The 15,488-nt window shown below is 35.4% G+C and overlaps 1 protein-coding gene across 3 annotated transcripts in view; it reads right to left on the reverse strand.

Moving 5' to 3' along the window:
• LOC111140203 (thioredoxin domain containing 16) overlaps positions 1-15,488 on the reverse strand; it is a 108,427-nt gene that overhangs the window by 14,603 nt on the left and 78,336 nt on the right. For all 3 annotated transcript variants that reach the window (XM_022492552.1, XM_022492547.1, XM_022492541.1), the window contains exons 17-20: positions 11,476-11,560; positions 9,611-9,749; positions 7,420-7,580; positions 4,649-4,839 (exon numbers count right to left, since the gene is read on the reverse strand). In XM_022492552.1, coding sequence (XP_022348260.1) covers positions 4,649-4,839; positions 7,420-7,580; positions 9,611-9,749; positions 11,476-11,560 — 576 coding nt within the window. The remainder of the gene's footprint in view (positions 1-4,648; positions 4,840-7,419; positions 7,581-9,610; positions 9,750-11,475; positions 11,561-15,488) is intronic.

Raw genomic sequence — 15,488 nt, forward strand, 5'->3', positions numbered from 1 at the left:
AATGGTTTTCTGGCTGCTTTTGTAGTTCTCTGTTCCTTCTCTTGTCCTCTTCCCTTGTGATTTGATGACTTTCTTTAACGTTATGTTTGGATTCCTTTCTCTTTATTTTTTGAGTATCTATTATAGAGTTTTGGTTTGTGGTTACCATGAGGTTCACATATAACACACTACATATATAGCAGTCCATTTTAAGTTTATGGTCACTTAAGTTTCAAAACATTCTAAAAGCACTACATTTTTACTATTTCCCCCACACCCCAGTTTTATGTTTCTGGTGTCATATTTTACATCTTTTTATTCTGTGTGTCAATTATTTTAGAGATGACTGATGTTACTACATTTGTCTTTTAATATTCATGCTAGTTATAAGTGACTGATCCACTATCTTTGTTTGCTTTTAACAGTGAGTTTTTTCTTTCATAATTTTCTTCTGGTTATGGCCTTTTCTTTTACACTTAAATAATTTTCTTTAACATTTCTTGCAAGGCTGGCTTACTGATGATGAGCTCCTTTAACTTTTGTTTGTCTGGAAAAGTCTTTCTCTCTCCTTCAATTATCACACCAAAACTACAAAATGACAACACCTCATTTGAGTCTATAAAATAGCAATGAGATAGAGAAGTGAGCACAGAGTGTTTGAAGAGTTCAAAACCTACAACTGAAAGGATCCCTATACCATGTGACCAGAATGAGTGAGTCAGAGTGATAACACAGAAAGACCTTCTTCCAGATTATAACTTAAACAATATGGTTACTTAATTTTTCACATTTCCTGGGAAAATATTAAAATTAAAACCTAATAATGCCATCTAAGACCACCCAGAATAGCCAGAATCATCTTGGAAATAAAGAACAAAGTTGGAGGATCAAATTTCCCAATTTAAAACCAACTATAAAGCCATAGCAAGACAGTGTGGTACTGGCATAAGGACAGATACAAAAATATGTACAGGAATGTTCACAGCAGCACTATTCATAATAGCCAAAAAGTGGTGAAACCCAAATGTCCAACTGGTGACTAAATAAATATGGTATACCAATACAATGAAATATTCATCCATAAAAAGGAATGAACTATTGATTCATGTTAATAACATCAATGATCCTTGAAAACTTATACTAAGGGAAAAAGCCAGATCCAAAGGCCACATATTCTATGATTCCATTTATATAAATTGTCCAGAAGAGGCAAATACAGAGACAGAATATTGCCAGGGAGTGGAGGGAAGGAGAAGACAGAGTGACTGCTAATGGGTAGGGGGTTTCTTTTTTGGGGTGATGAAATGTTCTGGAATTCAATAGTGATAATGGTTGCATGACCTTGTAAATATACTAAAACTACTGAGTTGTACACTTTAAAAGGATGAACTTTATGGTATGTGAGTTATATTTGACTATAAAAACATCACCCATAGGCAAGTTAAACATAATTAAAACTGCCTAACTTAACAGAAATGAAGCAGACCACCTGGGAAGAACAGGTGTGCTGCAATGACTGACAATTAAATTAGGTATCTGATTAAATATACACAAATATACATAATGGTAGATTCACACTGTGCCAGCTGGCTGAGAAACAATATAACAGTGAATTGGAATTTGTACACAAGAAATGTATGTGTATACATATACATACATATTTATATACACACATCCCCTATTTCAGGACTCCATCATAGAACAATGTCAAAATATAATATAGTTCAACTGATATCCAATAACAAAATCTTTGGGTAGTACCTTAGGAGGTTTTTCATTACATCAAATTTCATACCATTTCCTTAATAGACTAATGATCTAGTCCATTACATCTTATTTAAATTATAGCAACAGATCCGTTAACCACAATTGTACATAAATCAACATATACATCTATACCACAGATATAAATTCATATATGTTTTAGAAAAGTAGAGACTATCACATATCATAAGGCAGCATCATAAACTGACCAAGATCTATTTTCTTATGGTTCAAAATTCTGGCTCTGAGTAAGAGATACAGGTTGGAATCAAAAGTTCCTCATTTGGGCACATACCTCAATATTATCAAAGCCATCTATGAAAAACCCACCGCAAATATCATTCTCAATGGAGAAAAACTGAAAGCTTTTCTGCTAAGGTCAGGAACACGACAGGGATATCCATTATCACCACTGCTATTCAACATAGTACTAGAAGTCCTAGCCTCAGCAATCAGACAACAAAAGGAAATTAAAGGCATCCAAATTGGCAAAGAAGAAGTCAAACTATCACTCTTCGCAGATGATATGATACTATATGTGGAAAACCCAAAAGACTCCACTCCAAAACTGCTAGAACTTGTACAGGAATTCAGTAAAGTGTCAGGATATAAAATCAATGCACAGAAATCAGTTGCATTCCTCTACACCAACAACAAGACAGAAGAAAGAGAAATTAAGGAATCAATCCCACTTACAATTGCACCCAAAACTATAAGATACCTAGGAATAAACCTAACCAAAAAGGCTAAGAATCTATACTCAGAAAACTATAAAGTACTCATGAAAGAAATTGAGGAAGACACAAAGAAATGGAAAAATGTTCCATGCTCCTGGATTGGAAGAATAAATATTGTGAAAATGTCTATGCTACCTAAAGCAATCTACACATTTAATGCAATTCCTATCAAAATACCATCCATTTTTTTTTCAAAGAAATGGAACAAATAATCCTAAAATTTATATGGAACCAGAAAAGACCTCGAATAGCCAAAGGAATATTGAAAAAGAAAGCCAAAGTTGGTGGCATCACAATTCCAGACTTCAAGCTCTATTACAAAGCTGTCATCATCAAGACAGTATGGTACTGGCACAAAAACAGACACATAGATCAATGGAACAGAATAGAGAGCCCAGAAATAGACCCTCAACTCTATGGTCAACTAATCTTTGGCAAAGCAGGAAAGAATGTCCAATGGAAAAAAGACAGCCTCTTCAATAAATGGTGTTGGGAAAATTGGACAGCCACATGCAGAAAAATGAAATTGGACAATTTCCTTACACCACACACGAAAATAGACTCAAAATGGATGAAGGATCTCAATGTCAGAAAGGAATCCATCAAAATCCTTGAGGAGAACACAGGCAGCAACCTCTTCAACCTCAGCCGCAGCAACATCTTCCTAGGAAGATCGCCAAAGGCAAGGGAAGCAAGGGCAAAAATGAACTATTGGGATTTTATCAAGATCAAAAGCTTTTGCACAGCAAAGGAAACAGTTAACAAAACCAAAAGACAACTGACAGAATGGGAGAAGATATTTGCAAACGACATATCAGATAAAGGGCTAGTGTCCAAAATCTATAAAGAACTTAGCAAACTCAACACCCCAAGAACAAATAATCCAATCAAGAAATGGGCAGAAGACATGAACAGACATTTCTGCAAAGAAGACATCCAGATGGCCAACAGACACATGAAAAAGTGCTCCACTCGGCATCAGGGAAATACAAATCAAAACCACAATGAGAAATCAGCTCACAACAGTCAGAATGGCTAAAATTAACAAGTCAGGAAATGACAGATGCTGGCAAGGATGCGGAGAAAGGGGAACCCTCCAACACTGTTGGTGGGAATGCAAGCTGGTGCAACCACTCTGGAAAACAGCATGGAGGTTCCTCAAAATGTTGAAAATAGAACTACCCTATGACCCAGCAATTGCACTACTGGGTATTTACCCTAAAGATACAAACGTAGTGATCCGAAGGGGCACGTGCACCCGAATGTTTATAGCAGCAATGTCTACAATAGCCAAACTATGGAAAGAACCTAGATGTCCATCAACAGACGAATGGATAAAGAAGATGTGGTATATATACACAATGGAATACTATGCAGCCATCAAAAGAAATGAAATCTTGCCATTTGCGACGACGTGGATGGAACTAGAGGGTATCATGCTTAGCGAAATAAGTCAATCGGAGAAAGACAACTATCATATGATCTCCCTGATATGAGGAAGTGGAGATGCAACATGGGGGGTTAAGGGGGTAGGAGAAGAATAAATGAAACAAGATGGGATTGGGAGGGAGACAAACCATAAGTGACTCTTAATCTCACAAAACAAACTGAGGGTTGCTGGGGGGAGGGGGGTTGGGTGAAGGGGGTGGGGTTATGGACATTGGGGAGGGTATGTGCTATGGTGAGTGCTGTGAAGTGTGTAAACCTGGCGATTCACAGACCTGTACCCCTGGGGATAAAAATATATGTTTATAAAAAATAAAAAATAAAAATAAATTTAAAAAAGTTCCTCATTTACTGTTTAATTATTTAACTTTGAACTAGTTACCTAAGTCTTCTACAGGTAGCAATACTTCCTATGACTCTTAGGAGAATTAAATGAGTTAACACATGTGAATCACTTAGCATTGTGCTAGACACCTGTTCAGTATTCAGTAAACGTTTGTTATTACTATCATTAAATTTAATAAAATGGAATGGAATGGAACTTATTTTCTGGGGGTAATAAATACCACAAAGAAGATTGCTCCATGGACAATGCTATAACATATTAATATTTAAGATACTTACAAACATTACAATTCAACTCATTCTAGCATATATTAGCTATAATTCAAGTCTAAAAATCTATGAAAACAGAGAACTGTGTATTAAAACGGAAAACTTACTTATATGACTCTCAAGTCCTGCTTCTAGTTTCTTCAGCCACAATAAAAGGTTTTGTTCTGTGATAGCCTGGTCTGATGGAAATGCAAATACTTGGCCACCTGAGTGCAGATTGACCACAACTAGAAGAGGAAGGGGAGGCAGAGCGTCAAAATATGCCTGTAAGATTCCTCGTCCTGCAGGAGTATTCTTTCTGCAAAAGAGAGCAATTGAATCCATTAGTATTTCTTTCTATAACAAAATTATGAAAACAGGCTGTAAAACATTAAACTTTAAATATAGTATCATATCATTAAGTTTATTTTATAAAAAGATATTCTAAAATCCCAGAGGTCTATAACTATGTTATCAGTAATCAGATTCAGTTAGAAACTCAGAAATGAGTTTCTTTTAACATGGGCATTGTGTTTCTCTTAGGAGAAAAAAAACAAAGGTAGTCAGTAACTATTTTCATGAAAACCAGTCATAGGTCAAAGATTTGCCAATTGGGGTTCCTCCCAAAGGATCAATCAATAGGTTCCTCCCAAAGTTGAGCCAAGTATCAGATCACTTATCAACTTAAAAATTAAATGGTTACAAACTATAAAATAGTAAGATATTTATAATAAATACTTCTCCAAATAAAGTTGTTTTTCCTCAGGAATAAAAGGGTTAATTTCAAATTTAAAACTTTTTTTTAAAAGTTCTGGCCATACACAAAAACCACAACTTTTAAGATACCTAGGTTTCCTAAAACAGCACATTCCAAATCATGGAAAATATTGTTTTACTCTGAGATATCTACAAAGCCCTGGGAAATTTTTGTCTTAAGCAGTATGTTGTACTGTTGGTGATCTCTTCACAGAAAAAAAAAATGTACATTGCCCCATTCTTGTAATAAATGTCTTTTCATTTGATGAATTTGAACAACAAACAGTGTGTATTTATGTGAACTGTGTTCACAGACATTAAATGGAACACAAGCCATACATCTAGAAAACATAACAGAAAATATTGCTGGCAAATGCACTGAAAATTATCTGTAACATATTATGTTGCATTTTAAAAATATAAAAGTACAGGAAAAGGAACTAAAGAAAAATGCCAAAATATCACAATGTTTATTTTTCTGTATCTACTTCAGTGGACATCAATTACTTTTAAAATCAGAAAAATTACTGCTTTTTAAAATTTGTATGACACAAAAAGGAAACATAAGTAAAAATAAATTAAGTGGACCACATCAAATTAAAAAGCTTCTGCATAGCAAAGGAAACCATCAACTAAATGAAAAGGCGACCTTTGGAATGAGAGAAAATATTTGCAAATCATCTATCTGATAAGGGGTTTATATCTAAAATAACTAAGGAACTCGTGTAACACCAAAGAACACAAACAATCCAATTAAAAAATGGGCAGAGGATCTAAATAGACATTTTCCCAAAGAAGACATACAGATGGCCATTGTCTGTATGTCTGAAAAGATGCTCAACATCACTAATTAGGGAAATTAGGGAATGCAAACCAAAACCACAATGAGATACCACCTCAACCCTGTTAAAACGGCTAGTATCAAAAAAAACAAAAGATAACAAGTGTAAAGAAAAGGTAACCCTTGTACACTGTTGGAGAACATAAATTGGTACAGCCACTATGGAAAACAGCAAGGTGGTTCCTCAAAAAACTGAAATAGAACTACCATCTGAGCAATCCTACTTCTGGGTATTTATCCAAAGAAGATGAAAACAAGATAGTGAAGAAATACATGCACTCCCATGTTTATTGCAGCATTATTTGTAACAGCCAAGATAGGGAAACAACCTAAGTGTCTGTCAAAAGATGAATGAAGATGTGGTACAGATACAACAGAATATTAATCAGTCATGAGAAAGAAGAAAATCCTGCTATTTCCTACAACATGGATGGACTCTGAGGACATTATGCCAAGTGAAACAAGTCAGAGAGAGAAAGACAAATACTGCATGGAATCACTTACGTGAAAAATTAGCAAGTCAAACTCACAGAACCAGAGTAGAAAAGTGGTTGCCCGGAACTCAGGGTTGGGGGAAATAGGAAGAGGTTGGGAAAAGGAAACAAACTTTCAGCTGTAACATGAATAAGTAAGTTCTGAAGATCTACTGTATATAACATGGTGACTATAGTTGTGAACACTATATAACTGAAAAATGCTGAGAACTTAAATGTTCTTATTCCCTCCCCCACCATATATATATAATGCAAGGTAATTAATATGTTAATTTATATGGAGGAATCCTTCCACAATGTATACGTGTATCAAATCACCATGATGTACACTTTAAATATCTTACAATATTGTCAAGTATACCTATATACACCTGCAAAAAATAACATTCAACAAAATAAAAAATTTATTGTAAAACAATTTAATCCAAAATAAGGTCATCTTAGACCATATGAGGAAGTTTAGTTACTAAAATATCATAACTCATACACCGGTCCCATTATATTAACTCCAAAGATAGAATTAGAGAGTTTCATTTCCTAAAGAAAATGTATGTGGCGCCTGGATGGTTCAGTCAGTTAAGTGTCTGCCTTTGGCTCAGGTCATGATCCCAGGGTCCTAGGACCGAGTTCCCCATCAGGCTCCTCGCTCAGCGGAGAGCCTGCTTCTCCCTCTCCCACTCCCTCTGCTTGTGTTCCCTCTCTCGCTGTCTCTTTGTCTCTGTCAAATAAATAAATAAAAATCTTTTTAAAAAATGTAAGCATTATAGTTTCTTACCTTTTACATATTAAAAAATAAGAATATACTTACAGATTTAACCAGCAGGGGGTAAGTGAATCCAAGTGTTTATCTTTTGCCAGCGTCAATACTGCTTTTTTATACTGAGGATTTATGCTGCCCTCACTGAATAAAATAAGTAATGGTTTCTGAAGTCTTAAATAAATGGGAAGATTTTCCACAGTGATCTCTGGCTGTTGAAAAAAAAAGAAAGAAAAAACATGTAGAAAGATGAGACATAAAATAGAAAATAACGTCCAAATCACTCATGCAATTTTAGTTTGTAAAATGGAATTCAAACATATTTTAAGTGGAGATTTTGCTATACTGACTTGACTAGTGATAAGAGCTTTTCATTTAAGCTCACTTTATCTTAATGAGTTATTTCCAAAATAAAGCTAACTTGAAGATAAGAGTTCCCTGTTTTACAAGGATGGAACACTTCTAATGATTTCTTATGCTAAAATCTGGACCAGATCAGACTGCAAACATATGACAAACAAAACTCTCATTGTATCTAACATGCAATTTTTAGGGGGAAAAAAAATGCTGAGTTTTTTTCAGAATATTATAGATATTTAAAAAAAAACAGTATGTAAATCTTCATTTCTTGGTGGATATAGCCCTTAATATAAAAAGAAAATCATAGATACACATGGAATTTTTTTTTAAGTTTGGGAAAATATTTCTTCCATTTACTTTTTTTTTTTAAGATTTTTATTTATTTATTTGATAGACAGAGATTTCAAGTAGGCAGAGAGACAGGCAGAGAGAGAGGAAGAAGCAGGCTTGCCGCTGAGCAGAGAGCCCGATGCAGGGCTCGATCCCAGGACTCTGGGATCATGACCTGAGCTGAAGGCGGAGGCTATAACCCACTGAGCCACCCAGGCACCCCAATTTAAATTTCGTCAAGGAGGTTATGGTTGATTCCAATTTTCTTCTCTTAACAGTTCTCTGTATTATCTGGAAGAAAGAAGGCAAAGGCTTATAATAATTCCAAAAATATTACACTATGTATATGGCTAAGGAAATATTCATTTAATAACAGGTCATTAAATACAAAAATGTCACCTTAATAATTTGGAAACCTACATCCTGAAAATATTAATGATTTGATTAATTATAACCTGTAACTTTAATGGGAAGAAGGGAGGGAACAGAACCAAGATCACAAAAAGATTTAATAAAGACTACAGCTATTAATCTGAGCCTAAAATATAATGCTATTTAGATCATCATGGCAAAAAAACATAACAGGAGGATATACATTCAGTATTTATTGCTGATAGTAATGCTTCTTATGTCACTTTAGAAATGCAGAAAAGCAGGGCGCCTGGGTGGCTCAGTGGGTTAAGCCTCTGCCTTCGGCTCAGGTCATGATCTTGGGGTCCCGGGATTGAGTTCTGCATCAGGCTCTCTGCTCAGCAGGAAGCCTGTTTCCTCCTCTCTCTCTGCCTGCCTCTCTGCCTACTTGTGTGTGATCTCTCTCTGTCAAATAAATAAATCTTTGAAAAATTTAAAAAAAAGAAATGCAGAAAAGTATATATTTACAATATTCCAGCTATGTTTAATATAAATACAAAAACAACGGAAACTGAGAAATGTAGGTTACAACTGTTCTGCCCTTGAATTCACTATTTTCAAAGGAAGCAGTGGAAAAGGCTTTTCATAAGATACTATTTTGTTCAAAACTGTGTAAGTAAGAATACTAGCTAACAGTTGTTGAATGCTCATCAGGGTCCAAATATGACACACAACACCATATACCTGTCTCACTTAGTCTTCACAATTAAGTCTCTGCAGCAGGTGCTACGACCACCTGCATTTTACACCCGTGGCAAGTGAGGCAGAGAGAAGTTAAGAAAGAGCCAGCAAGGAATCAAACAAGGATCTGAAGCTGGGTAGAATGACTCTCCAGAATCCACGTGCTTTATATATGCACCAAGTTTCAGCCTAGTTTTAAGTACTTCCTTCAACTGGTCATCAGCTACACTAGTCTTGGCAGTAAAAATAATCCAAAGACATGTCAACTTCCGGCAGTGGACTACAGAAGCTGTGTGCATAATGAGTGAAGACTAAAACAGCAACCCAATGAATCTTCAGCTCACAAGACATCATGCCCTGTGCCAACAAAGGCTGGAAAATGATGTATTAAAACAGACTATTTTTAACTGGTCTAGATTTTCCTATTTTAAATAACATTCGTATTATAAAATATACTCACAAATGTTTCCAGTAATGCATTTGTTATTATTTGAACTATGTCTTGTGGAGGGGAGTTAGCTAATGGAATGCTCTCTGTTTTGCCTTCTTTGTGTCTGGCCAGCAGTAGGGCTGGAAGGGTTGCAGCATATTTATTTGACCTATGGAGAAATGTAGTATTAAGATTTCCAATAAAATAGAGCAAGTCATCAAAAACATAAACAATTAGTCCGGGAGGTCAGAGTGGGAAGTAGCAAATGGGGAAGCCCTACTACTAAAGAAAAAAATGAACTCGATTTCCTGGCAAACTTCTCTTCTGTATGAGGCTATCTGAGGAAGTTCAGGAGCCTTGACAACCTAGATTAAAAGAAAGCAACAGATAAAAGCCTAGCCAGATTTTTTTTTCTCTAGACAACTTACCCATCAAGAAAATGTCTAAACAGGATTAGGAACATGCTGCATGGTTATCGACCTTTCTGGACGGCTCACCATACTGCTGAGCAGGAGACAAGCATTTACTAGAAACCTACTATTTTCCAAGCACTCTTTCAGGCACCTCTAGTTTTCATTTAACCCTCAGAACAGCCCTACATGAGACCACTATTACCTGCATTTGATAGAGGACACCAGGACTCAGAGTGATAAATGGCACAGCTAGGCTTCAAATTGAGGTGCCCCTCATACAAAGTCTATGCTCTCTCCACTGTAACCAAACCCCAATCTGCCACTTCTTATCACTACTTTTGCTAACAAAAGAGGGGAATCACTAAATTAAATAGAAAAAAAAAAAAATGCTTGGTGTGAAATGACCAGTGAGGTAGTCACATATATATCATGTAAAATCTCAGTTGATGATAAAACAAAGTATAGATGTTATAATACATAAACATTAGTAGAGGGTCCAGTCTTCAAATTACCTGGAAAACTCTCTTAGGTGATCAGTTGGTTATAAATAAAACATGCTCTGAAAACTACTGGCCCACCTCTTGGACCACAGCTAAATGCACAATGACAGCAGAGTACAAGACAGTGGGTGACTTCCTTATGTCAGGTGAATAGTTCTCATATTTTCTAAAGATCTGGAGTTCAGGATTTACTTGACAAGTTACTGCTTTCATGGATAGAAATATTAATCATGAGGGGCATATGTCACCAGTGTTCAGGATGAAAGACGTAAGCTCAGAAATCACAATTAGGAATATTACAGTCAGGAGGTAAGCAAGACAAATTATTTGGACTTATCAACTCCACTTGCACCTGAAAATAAGCCATTAATGCAGAATGTGATGTACATGTATTACTGTATGTATTGCGTATGCATTACTAATCTCCAAATTTTCGATTCAGTCCTTCATTCTGAACCAACTGAAATATCTGGTAGTTCACAGGAGTCCCACACTCTACAAATAAAGCAACTTATGTGGTTAAAAAAAGCACTGATTAAGTGTATGTTTGCAATAACTTAAAATTAGGTGGCACTATCAGGTATAGTTATATCGCCTAAACTGGTGGAAATATGAGAAAATTTTGATATTTATACATACCTTGGTGGCAAATCAAAACCCAGACACTCAAGATGTAAAATTCCCAAAACTTTGGTAATTCCAAAGAACCAAAACTGCAGGTAAGAGAACCCAAAGAGGAAAATTTTTATGGAAAGATGAAATAGCATGAATCCAAGGTCACCCCTATGGGGACTCTAGCCTAAAGCAAAAGAATAACTAAAAATTCTAAATATGCAGGTGGTACTTCCCAGATCTTCTTTGAAGAAAATTAAAAATTTAGTTATATTGCTGACCTATTTTCCTTCATCAACTGTGTAAAGACAAACAATATATTATCTTGCAAACTTCTTCCTCTCTAAAATTAGAAGACCAATAAACTTACAGTATTAAAACATCTTCTTCAGAATAAATTCCAGTGATAACATATCCTTTTAGGCAGTTTCCTGCTTCAATGAAATCTTCTTTTGCTATAAATACATAGACAAGACAAAACTCTGAAACCTTTAAAATTATGTGGGCTATATAACTGATGAACAGATTTATAAATGGTTGTAATTTACTATTAATTATAAAGATAAATATTTACAGGTAGATCTTATATAACTTAGTAGTTCTAAAATAAATCTATGTTTTTATGACATTTGATTACTAGAGAAATGTAAATTGATATAATGCAATTATTGTTCCCTAAACAAATGTACTCTAAATGTGATTTATCAGATTTATAGCACTCTAATCATACAGAGTTACTGAATATATTTGTTGCTTTTTAATTTACTCCTAAGGTAAGGTAATTGAAACAGCCGTCCTACACATAGCCTGGAAAGAGAAGTGTATGTGAAATGATGAACACATTATCCTCCCAAAATCTAGAAGTGCTTACATGTACAGAAAAAATAGAAGACTAGTAATTCTAGGCCTTTAACAGTATCTATGTTAGGATTCTGCAATTATGAGGGATTTGTGTCTTTATATTTCCCCTATTTGCTGTAATGTGTTTTTGTTATCTTTGAGCTTTGTGTATCTGTCTTTTTTCATTTGTTAGGATACAGATAATTTATTATCTGTAATAATAATTTATTACTTATTTGTAAGAAATAATTTATTTCTGTAGCTTTCTGAATATGTTTTCATAAATAAAATTGTATTCTGGATCATGTTTTCATAAATAAAATTGTATTCTGGATCTGGACTATTTTATGACCAAAAAACAAGTCTGAATTAAACGCTCATAGACTAATGAGAGAACAGAGGTAAACTTATATAAATGACATATTCTTGCAAAGTGAAGGCTAAATGGTAGTGCAGCACTGCATGGAAGGTTCATGGCAGTTCAAACAGAAAACTGAGGATAAAAGAACTGAGTCCTAAAGCACCTAGTACTCTGGACATGCTGAACCCAAAAGTTCTGCACCTAAGTAGTCAATACTGTGCTCATGGTGTGAGCATCAGCACTGTTAGCATCTGGTAACCACAAGGCTGTATTCTTTAAAAAGGATGGATACTTCCCACAAGATTAAGAAACACTGTAGCAAAGCCAATTTACTAAAGTGGCACAGTCAACCAGTAAGCAGCATTGAGGGCTCATTTATAACCATGAATTTCATGAGAAACTATTACCCCATGAAAATATTTTCTTCAGCCTATGTTACATCAAAGCAGAAAAGATTCATTAAAAAAATTAAACAAAGGGACGCCCGGGTGGCTCAGTCAGTTAAGCATCCAACTCTCGGTTTTAGTTCAGATCCTGATTTTGGAGTTGTGAGACTGAGGCCTGCATCAGGCTCAGTGCTGGGCATGGAGCCTGCTTAAGATTCTCTCTCTCCCTCTTCCTCTGCCTGCCCCCTCAAAACAAAAACAAAAACAAAAAAGAGAGAGAGAAAGAAAGAAGAAAAGAAAACAATTAGGACTGACTGCTTGTACTTTCATTTCTAAGAGAAAACAGAACTAAATTCTGGTCAGTAATTGATGATCATTATCTAAAACAATGACATAATGGAATCTGTTTCAGCTTCTTTTTTTTGATAAATAACAGTGGAAAATTATACTATGTCCATATAATTTCCTCATACAGAAGCCTCTCTACTCATGAATATGTTTCTTTTTTTAAAAATATTTATTCATTTAAGAGAGAGAGGCACAAATGGGGGAGAGGGGCAGAGGGAAAGGGAGAAACAGGCTCCCCACTGAGAGGGAGCCCAACATGGGGCCTGATCCCAGGACCCCAAGATCATAACCTGAACCAAAGGAAGACACTTAACCAATGGAGCCACCCAGGCACCCCATGAATATGTTTCTTGTTTTTTTTTTTTGAAAGATTTGATTTATTCATTTGACAGACAGAGATCACAAGTAGGCAGAGAGGCAGGCAAGGGGAGGGGGAAGCAGGCTTCCTGCTGAGCAGATAGCCCGATGCGGGGCTCGATCCCAGGACCCTGGGATCATGACCTGAGCCGAAGGCAGAGGCTTTAACCCACTGAACCACCAAGGCACCCCATGAATATGTTTCTTAAAAGGCTCATCATATATCTTGTTACTTCTGCAATGGAAATATTTAAAACTACAGACCTTGATAAATACATATATACATACATACATACTGTAAACCTCAGATACACATCCATTTCCACCAAACAAGACTGTCAGTTTTCCTCTGAACATTTAAAAACCAGACATACTCTCCTCCTTGGTGAAAACTACATAAATGTCAGAATATATTGCAACCCCAAGTATAAGAAAAAAATCATTTAATCTAAATAAGAATGTTCTTAAATCACAATAAATATATTTGGGATATAATATTAATGGTGACCTCCAATATTTAGTTGTGTATCTATAAACATGTTTTAACTGCATAAAATAAATACATTAACTTAGCAATACTGCTTTTTTCCCCACTGTCATGTTACTGAATTGTTACATTTATATACACACACACACATACACACATGCTACACATACATCTATTTTTTTTAGCTCTACCAACAAGAGTTGAGAAGCAAGAACACTCCAGTAACTAAAAACACTCCTAATCCCTAGATTTTGGTTTCTAAATTCCATGTCCCACTAAAAGGAACTTAGACCCTTGATTGAGAAATGGCTGATTCTAGGAATGGGACTGGGAACGTTTTGTACCAAAAGGACATACCCAAAAAATGATGGAAACATGTCAAAAGGACACAGGAGTCCGACTGAAGGGGCATGACAGCAACTAATTATAACCCACTGAATAAAATAAGGACTCAGGTGTCTATACTGAAAACCAAACAATGAGAAGGAAAAGCTCTTACAGTAGTATGTGAAGTATATTAGTACATATATAGAACGAATAGGGAGTTAGAAATTTTCCACTTGGCAACCATCATAGTTCTAGCTCTTTCAAGCAATGGATTCTAAAACTGGAATGCAAAAGTATAATGAGAAACAGAACATTTACAGAGCTTTAAATTCTATCTCCAAAAGATACTTATTAATTACAAAGGGGGGAAAAAAGTATCTTTCAAGTAAAGAGACCTGGCACATACATCATTGGACAAAGGAGACACTTCAGCCCTCATGATATCCACATTAATCTTTAAATCATTAGAATCTAAACAATAAACCAGTATCTGATATAAAATAAGTGCTCAGTAAATGTTAGTAGTTAGCTCTTGTGAATAAAATACATTTGTACATAAAAATTTAGTCAATTCATAACAGCCTTTTATTGTTATACATTTCCTCATTCAATAGATGTTGAAAGTCCAGTAACTATCACATGAATATCTGCAAAAAACAAAAACAACAAAAAGAAGAAAATCTAATACCTGACTGAAAAAGTCTGAGAACAATCAATCTAGTGAAATAACAAAAGGCATCCTATCCAGATTACATCATTCAGGCACACTGGAACAATCTCTACGTTGTTTAACATTATACTTTTGACTTATTTTTTTAAAGACTTATTCATTTGGGAGGGAGGAAGGGAGGGAGGAAGAGGGAGGACGAAGAGGGAGAGTACAGCTTGAACATGAGCACAGGGAGGGGTGGAAATGGGAGAGAATCTTAAGCTGACTCCCTGCTGAGCACAGAGCCCCACTAAGGGTTAGATCTCACAACCCTGAGATCATTATCTGAGCCAAAATCAAGAGTCAGACACTTCACCAACTGAGCTACCCAGGTGCCCCTATACTTTTTTGACTTTTGTTAAGAGATAATTATGTGTAAATCTTATCATTTATATAAATGATCAAAGTATACTGTTCCCTATATCTTTTACATTAAAAGAATTATGAAAAATCCCTCTCAGCATTTACAATCAGGGGAAAGTTTTATATTGCCATTTATTATATAATGATGATAAGAAAGCAAAAATTTCATCTTTCTGTTTCTGATTGCTGCCAGATTGCCTAAGGT

This window comes from Enhydra lutris, unplaced genomic scaffold (genome assembly GCF_002288905.1).
Source record: "Enhydra lutris kenyoni isolate GAN:26980312 unplaced genomic scaffold, ASM228890v2 scaffoldscaffold4, whole genome shotgun sequence".
In the NCBI taxonomy this organism is placed as follows: domain Eukaryota; kingdom Metazoa; phylum Chordata; class Mammalia; order Carnivora; family Mustelidae; genus Enhydra; species Enhydra lutris.